We start from the raw sequence: 8,608 nt of genomic DNA on the forward strand, positions 1-8,608 counted from the left end.
TAAAGTTGCATGCAAGCATGATTTTGACTAATGCCTTTATGCTGCAGATGCTAACTTTGTCCAGGAAAGGCCACAGCAATATAGTCATCAATCAAATATGCAGTCTATCAGGGGCCTGAGTGTGTGTGTGTGTGCCTGTGTGTGACTGCACGTGTGTGCGTGTGGGTGTGTGTTTAGGAGAGACTTGGATCAGACAACAGTCCACTTCATCCTCCTGATCACAGCAAAGCCCCAGGGCTCACGTGGTGCTGCTGCCCCTTTTAAATGCCATCTGTGTTCCAAACCAGGCTCTGCTAAAGAGCTGATCAATACACAGTGACCTGAGTCGCACGCAACAAGATGACATAACGGGTAAGAAACGCAGCATGACTGCAGACACAATCAAAGCAAATCAGCTCATTCTGTCATGTAGGAGCAATAGCAGCAGTCGTTTATAGTTAAATTACCTGCTTTGCATAGGACCTGGGTTATGCATGACTCTTTTTTAGTTTAGTTTTAGTTCATAATGAATGCAGTGGGGATATTTACATATTTATTATAGGAAATAGTGTTCCACATGGTGGATTGTAAGTGAAACTGAAGTACAGTGGTCTTGTCCCTCTCTTTTTCTGATTCTCTCTCTCTTTCCCCCTCTCTCTGTCTCTCATGCTCTCTTTCACAGTCTGGATTCTGGACCGATTAATGTTTAATTATGTTCGATGTTGCTGTTCTGAAAGTAATGAGAATGCTATAACAGTTCCAGTGATTCTTGTAGGTTCTCATCATTACATGCAGAATGTCTTATACAGTTTGCACTCATTTATAGACAGGCTTAAAACATGCAGAGGGAATAGTAGTTAAAATACATTTTACACTTTACTGACAAGTGTCATTTTCCAACTCATTTAGCCTTTTATGCAAAGGAACTGGAGAAGAGAATGAGCAAATTTGTATGTCAATAAAAAGCTAAATGCAAATGCCAGCCTGTACAGACTCAGGTGGAAAATTATTAGAAGCTCATAGCTTCGGAATCTGAATTTGGGCCCTCAGTTATAGTGAGATCCATGCAAGACCTCCTCTTCCTCCTCCTCTTCCTCTTCCCATGACTCTGCTGGAGTGGAGAGGCAGTGTATAAGTCCACCTGGGGTGGTTAGGATTTTTGTGCGTAGTGCTCTTTACTGAAGTGTCTCAGATAGAACAAGCTTGAGGTCTGTGAAAATAATCCTGCCAATGCAAAGGATGGCTGCCTGGATTCTGATATCAACACAGTTTACATGGTCACCTTTATCCTGCTCTGCCAATATGACATGTGATTCATTATGTTATGCTTCTCTGGGTTTGATAGATATGGCTTTGATAGTCATGATCCTAGCCTGCTAGGCCATGTTCATTAAAGAAGATATTAGGCACCATAAAGCTTGTTATTAACGCACAATGCATTTCAAAGAACAGTTTCCATCTTAAAATATCTGTGATGAATGAAGCTTTTCTGTGGCCAAACATGAATCGATTTTGTTACCACTGAATACTAGAGGCTTTGTTGATTTAGAATTGCAATGACTGCCTTGATATATAGAGTGGATGTAGAACACACCAAACAATGAATCCTGCCATCAGTCCTTTTGATTCTAAATGTGTTAATGGAACATGCAGATTGAAAGGACATGCAAGTAAAAATAATTTAATTATAGTAATGTAATTCATCTAATCATATTCCAGTGCTCAAGACTTATTGCATTGCATTATATTAGTTATATTACATGCTGTAAAAATCCCTCAATTATATTTTTCACTTTTTAGCACAAGAAGCTCATGTTTAGCATAAGAAGTTCAAGAAATCATAATAGTCCCTCATCTACAAATGAAGGTTTCTCTCTATATTCTTAAAATGTTGTGATCATAAACATTTTCATCTCTCCACATCACTCATCTGTGCCTGTACAACACACTTTCAATGTATGTTCATTACAGTTCTGCTCATATTTGGTGCTGGAGGTGATGCGTTTCCCTAACTTGCAGTTTGAGGTCTCATGTCCTGGTGAGCTCTGTCCAGGATCAAGCATAATCCTGAAAAGAAAGACCTTCTCAAAGAGCTGTCAAGAATAAGTCCAGGAGACAAGTCCTGGAGTGTGGTGACATCCCCAGCCAGATCCAAGACCGACCTTGGGGCTATTAAGAAATCTACAAAATGGAAAAAAGACAGAATATGAATGATGGGCTTTCAGAAGTACACAGTTCACTTGATTGCTAGCAGATGTTCTCAGACCTGTGTGCACCACTTTAGATTAGAACAATCGCTGCTCTCGCTTTATGCCATGTGTCCAAGCAAGGCAGTCAACAGAGTGAGTCATTCAAACACAGGGGACTTGTTTCTATATTCCAGGGTGCAAAATAAAAGCCTTTAATTTAGCATAGGGAAAATCTTATTTCTTATTTTGTAGAAGGAAAATCATTCTGATTTTCTGATTTGAGCTTAAGAGAAATAGGCGCTTATTTCAAAACTTAGAAACAGAATACACAATAATGCATGCCATGTGTGTGAATCTAATGAAGCTGAGGTACATCAATATTTCAAAGAGACTTCTTCTAATTTCTCCTGAGGTTTTTCTTTTTTTTAAGTTCCTTTTCTTCTTCCAAAAAGTATCCACTTAGGAAGAGGAGGCGATAACAAGTGTGAAGACTTAATAACTCACCCTGTCCTCTGAGAGAGAGCCCATTTATCAGGCCATACATAAGAAATGTCCCCAGTGCCGACAGTTACACAAACAAGCAGTTACAATAAGGGGGGAGGGGGGTTAATGTGACAACCATACATGTGACAATTCATTTAGTGAAAGAACAATGGCTTTCCCTTGAGACCAGTCCTAGTGATGTGCATTCATACTAAATTTTTACAGACACCAGATTATTGTTTGTAATCTTTTCCATGTGGAATTCTCAGTGGGTAGAAGGACCAGCAGAGAGTGAGGGTGCAACAGCCAGACACAGTTGGTAGGCCATTACGCTGGTATATCTGGTGTGACCTGGCTGACCCAGTGCCATCAGCGTGATTGCTCCAGAGTTAATTGTCTTTGACACCTAAATGATTGCTGCACAAGCGCTAATGTTCTTTTTTGCCTCTACCAAGGTTCGAAATCAATTTTCTTTGTGACCGGGATGACAGGATAGCCTTCCGTTTCAAACTCCACTTTACTAAGTCAGACATCATCTGCAACTCCTTCACAGGGAACTGCTGGGGGCAGGAAAAGAGCTCTAGTAACTTCCACTTCAACACCGACGAGCCATTCCAGGTGAACACAAACTGACATGCTCACCACAAAAGATTCTGGTATTTACTTGGGCCTTACAGAGACTGAACAGTCTCCCCACATCCCCCCTCCAAACAGGTTGAAATTTACTCAAACAATGATTACTTCCACATTTACTTTGCTGACACATTTCTACTAGAGCATGTAACCAGCCTGCAAAGCCCTCTGGAAAGAAGTGTCAGCAAGCTTTTGTCTATTTATCATGGGTTATTGTCTATTTTTGCATTTCCTGTTGATAATTCTGCTGCCAGTAATGATAATTATCTTCTTGGATCAAATTTTGCCTTGTTAGTCTTGTTTATTTAAATGTCATATTCCAACAAAAATAATTGCTGAATAAATGGGATTGCTTGGAGAAATTCCGAAAACATGGGTTAGGAAAATCCTAAATGAATAGGAATAGGAATAATGACTACCTCAGACTTTTGTCCATATCACTGAATGCAATTAACACATTAGTGTTGGTGTTAAATTGGTGTGAAAACATTTTACAAGTGCTATAGTGGAATAACACCCATCAAGCATCCATATCATAGTACCAAAGGGAAAAGAAAACTAATTATGAATGATACAACAACAAATAAACACTTTCACAAACACTTGTGCATTTTGAAGTGTAGAAAATCTTCTTTTTATGGAAATGTCCAATCCACATTATCAACTTATCACCCAAGTATTTTGATGCTCAGAATGGTCAAACACAATGCTAAAGAAAGGACAAGTTTCATTCAGGGATTTCCTTCAGTACTACGTAACCTCAGAATTCACACCAGCGCATCCGTACTTGTGCACTGAAAGAAACTGACACATAAAAATAATATAAAACATAATAGAAGCAATTAATAATTTTATAACTTGTAATTATTGTTGTTTTGCAGTTGTTAGTTGTCACGGTACGGCCCCTCCCCACTCAAATGCGTGTGTGTGTGTGTGAGTGTCTGTATTGCTACGCCCTCTCGTGTCGTTCACCTGATCCTTGTTGTGTGTAATTGTCATGCGTGTATATAAGTCTCGTATGGTCAAAGTTGTCAGTGTTTGGCCCAAGTAGTGTGTTTTGAGTTGTGAATGTTACATTTAAATTAAAATATATGTTTCTGTTCAACGTGTCCCCGCATCCCGTTTAACTCTTCAACGTTACACAAACACCCACCGACCGAGGATGCCTGGGAAAGGCAAGAAGAAGAAGGGGAGGAAAGGAAGTCAACGCCCTCCCACAGCACGTGCAGCGAAGTATCCCGTGTTCTTGGGCACCCTCCTGACTCCAGGTGCGGAAGCAGGGGAGTCATATGGAACCCCGGCGGGCGACCGGGACTGGTATAACGTGTACCAGTCCTCGGAGTTGGACTATGTGGACTCCTACTGTCCAGCAGAGAGACCTTCCCTCATCCTGGCCTCGCTTTAAGGAGCCACAAGGAGGCAGGAACCCGCTGAACGATTTTGGGTGAGGCCCTGTGCATGGTCCGGGATCGGACATTGCGGAGTCCTATGGAGACCAGCCGGACCATGAGGACCGGCACTCAAAGATGGACTCTGCTGGGTCCTACGACCCCTGCCTGGATGATTATCGGGGCTACACAGATTATGGAGAGACAAGGGAATGTAGCGACGTCTGTCTGCAGTCGGATATGGGTTCTGATCGTGAAGAGGACCCTTATAGGTATCTTTCCACCCACAGTGGCGCCAAAAGCTCCAAGAGCTATGAGCCTCCAGCACCTAAGGCACCGCCCAGGGTATGCTGCCCAGGAGCAAGCAGGCTGCCCCAGATGGCTAGCAGGGAGGCATCCTCGTCAGAGAAGGACAGTCCTCCGTCTAAGGTGAAGAGCCCCAGAGCGCATGGGGGTGGGGGGTGGGGGGGGGGGGGGGGTGTAAGGTACGGTACGGTCCCTCCCCCGCAAACACGTGTGTCTGTATTGCTACGCCCTCTCGTGTCGTTCACCTGATCCTTGTTGTGTGTAATTGTCATGTGTGTGTATATAAGTCTCGTGTCGTATCGTCGAAGTTGTCGGTGTTTGACCCAAGTAGTGTGTTTTGAGTCGTGAATGTTTACATTAAAACGTATGATTTAGTTCAACGTGCCTCGTCCCCGCATTCTGTTTAACCCTTAACGTTACATTAGTAATGTGTGTTTATATATATATATATATATATATATATATATATATATATATATATATATATATATATATATATATATATATAATTTTTTGAAATGCGTCAGTGTGATCAATTCAAGATTAACTACTTCATCTGCATATACTTTATAGCACATCGGTTTAGACTAAAGTAAGTAAATACATAATTGATAAATATCAATATGACTCACTTGCGCAATGACTAGTGTGAATAAGATTGCTGCTCCCAGAGTCACATGCGCATTTCCGCGTAAGGCACAGAGCTACCTCTCTTCAGCCAGTGGAGATTACCCGCTTAGAGAGAAATCATGTGTAATTCAATGCATGCTTCCATTCCGTGGGAGCAGGTGAAGAAGGAAGTCTAGTCTCTGGAGGCTACACAGAAAAAAGTGACACAGGATACGGATGTTATCGGAACTATTTTTCGCAACAATCGTGGTATGTGTTCACTTTCATAAACATTTTTTGAAATTAGACATAAATGTGACTGCGACTCTGCTGCCATTTATTCCACAAATAAAATCACAAATTAAAACCACGAAAGTAGCTTAAAAAAAATTAATATCTAAGAAATTAGAGTATGTTTTGTATTTTAAGTGACTTTACGCAAACAGGCATCATGATGAGAAAATGTAGTTATTAAAAGCATTGTGAAGTACATGCTATAGTACTTAGTGCACCGCAGCCTGCTTGATACAATCACTGACATTCTCAATAAGCCTGCATTAAAACTCTAACAGGCAACATTATTTTTTTCCCCTAGGGTGACTGACTGACTAAATTATGCAAAGATTCGAATTACTTCAGCTTTTTTGAGTGGATGCAAGTGAAATGACTGAATGCATCATTTACGTGGACTGCCACTAAGGAAACTCCGGCATCTTCGAATGTGAAGCCGTGGCAGTGTCGTCTCAGCGACTAACGAGCCAGAGCTCTCTGCTGAGTGATGTATAGAGCGGAGACCTTGACTCTCTCCACTGCCAAGCAGATTTTAAAACTCAAAGATGAATTTCTCTGAACTTCATCTCTCCGACTCGACACTGTCGGAGAACGGCTCTCTGGGGGGAGCTTGGGGCGACGAGCTGGCGAGACTGCTGCTGCTCACCATTCACGAGCCGAGCACGATCGCGCTGGCAACGATGTACTCAATGTCTTTCATCGTGGGCTTCGTAGGCAACATCCTGGCCATCCGCATGCTGGCCTGCCGCCGGAGTAGGCAGGCGCAGAGCGTGAGCGCCACCCGTAGCCTGCTAGTAAACCTAGCAGCGTGCGACCTGATGGTGGTGTGCGTGTGCATGCCCGTGACACTGGGCCACACCGTCTACACAGCGTGGGTGTATGGTGACGTGCTGTGCCGTGCGGTGCCCTTCGTGCAGGCGGTGTCCGTCTCTGCCAGTGTGCTCAGCCTCACTGTCATCAGTGTGAACAGGTACTACAGCGTCCACAGCCCACTCAACGCCCGCTCCTACTTCACCCGCCGGAGGATCTATGCCACCATTGGCGCTGTATGGGCCTTGAGCTCAGCTATCTGCATGCCGCTGCTCTTCATGGTCAAGCTGGATGAGATCCACCTGGGTGACATCGCCGTGCCCATCTGCCGAGAGCTGTGGCCGCACGCTAGACTGAAGCAGGTCTACAACGTTCTTCTCTTTGTGGTGCTCTACTGTGTGCCTGTGACTTTTAACCTTACCATCAGCTTCCTCACGGGCCAGAAGCTGTGGATGGCATCACAGCGCTTCAGCGACTTTGACCCGCACGGACAGGCCACGTATGCCTCGTGCCTCAAGACACGGAAGAATATCGCCAGGGTGGTGGTGGCGCTGGTGCTGCTGTTCGCCATCTCCTGGCTGCCCCTGTACGCTGCTGACATCCTGATTGACCGTGACACAGCCCCGCCCCCCTGGGTCCTGCAGGCCCGCCCATTCGCCCAGTGGCTGGGGCTCACCAACTCCAGCCTCAACCCCATCTGCTATTGTTTCCTGGGGGACCTACACCGCTCTGCCAAGGTTTTCAAAAGCAGGTACCAGCAGCGGATGCTCTCGCTCATCAGGACCTCCAGCTCCAGCAAGCTTTCCAGGCTGCTCTCCCTTAGGCAGCAGCCATCACGCCAGGCGCAAAGGGCAGAAGCCCAGGTGTCCGAGGAGACACTCTCAGACTGGTGCTCCCACACCAGCATAGGGGACTCCAGCCAGATGCTGTCCCTCCACAGCCTGTCAGACATAGTGGGCTCCAGAAGGACTCCTGATCTTCCTGGCCTGTAGACCAAGAACTCATGGTAAACCCAAGGACTCTGTGAATGTGTACAGCTAAGGGTCACTGATCTGCATTATATGCCATGAGGAATTGTGAAATTCGATCAGGGCTATGGCACAGGACATGGAGGAAGGCTCTGATATAAGCATGAAAGTTAGCTAAGAGATTTAGACAGTTAACTAAGACCACTGTCTATACTGTCTATTACTTTGTTTCTGACTCACAGCCTGATTGCTCAAAAATGGAAACCATAAGTCTGCAGTAGACAAGAAATGTGTTTTTGTGAATTGTAATGTAAGCTCATCATCCTGTGGTGCCACCACTGAGACAGCTGTGCATGAATCAGAAATTATGTCCAATCAAGACGAGCAGTATGTACACGGATTCCTAGTGAAAGCGCTGTAAAAGCCACCAGTGTAGTACTGCCCTACTGCAGTATTCCCTTCATTGTGTTTCCTCTGAGCTGGACACAAAATAAGTAGAAGTGGAAGTCAGTATTGGGTAATCAGTTTTTGATATTTTACTGAGTGAAGTTCAATAGACAAAGCAGCAGAAGCAGAACATTCATGTGTTAAGCAACATTGCTTAGTCTACTCTGTTCATATTAGTCCCATTCAATTAAACTTATCATTGATTGTGATTACAGCATTTTCTACTTTGCATTAATAAAATAAAGGTCCATTAGACAATTTGAAGTAAATTACTGTATTGCAACAGATTATGACAGCTACAGCAGGAAAATAAAAAAAACTTGTCACATATGGGATAGAACATGTGTTTTCTCAGTGTCAGCATCCTCACAGTGTTTTCATGTGACAGCTTTTGTCAGCACAAGAAGTAAATGACATAATGAATTCTAGGGCTTGGATAGAGCATCACTGAGGTGCAAGATCGTTTCATGAAGATGGGCAAAGGATCAAAAAAGCTCAGGCTCTG

General features: G+C 43.8%; 2 protein-coding genes across 2 annotated transcripts; both read left to right on the top strand.

Annotated features, from left to right (window-relative positions):
• The first annotated feature begins 1,707 nt into the window (after window positions 1–1,707).
• Window positions 1,708–4,689, top strand: grifin (galectin-related inter-fiber protein). Its single transcript, XM_035529182.2, has 4 exons — window positions 1,708–2,074; window positions 3,103–3,269; window positions 3,366–3,462; window positions 4,553–4,689. Exons 1-4 carry the CDS (start codon window positions 1,978–1,980, stop codon window positions 4,687–4,689), a joined length of 498 nt encoding a protein of 165 aa, XP_035385075.2. The 5' UTR covers window positions 1,708–1,977.
• Window positions 4,690–5,616: 927 nt separating this feature from the next.
• Window positions 5,617–8,391, top strand: LOC113575451 (QRFP-like peptide receptor). Its single transcript, XM_027006997.3, has 2 exons — window positions 5,617–5,857; window positions 6,183–8,391. Exon 2 carries the CDS (start codon window positions 6,424–6,426, stop codon window positions 7,678–7,680), a length of 1,257 nt encoding a protein of 418 aa, XP_026862798.3. The 5' UTR covers window positions 5,617–5,857; window positions 6,183–6,423; the 3' UTR covers window positions 7,681–8,391.
• Window positions 8,392–8,608: the final 217 nt, after the last annotated feature.

Source organism: Electrophorus electricus, chromosome 2 (assembly GCF_041902795.1).
Source record: "Electrophorus electricus isolate QZ-2024a chromosome 2, ASM4190279v1, whole genome shotgun sequence".
NCBI lineage: Eukaryota > Metazoa > Chordata > Actinopteri > Gymnotiformes > Gymnotidae > Electrophorus > Electrophorus electricus.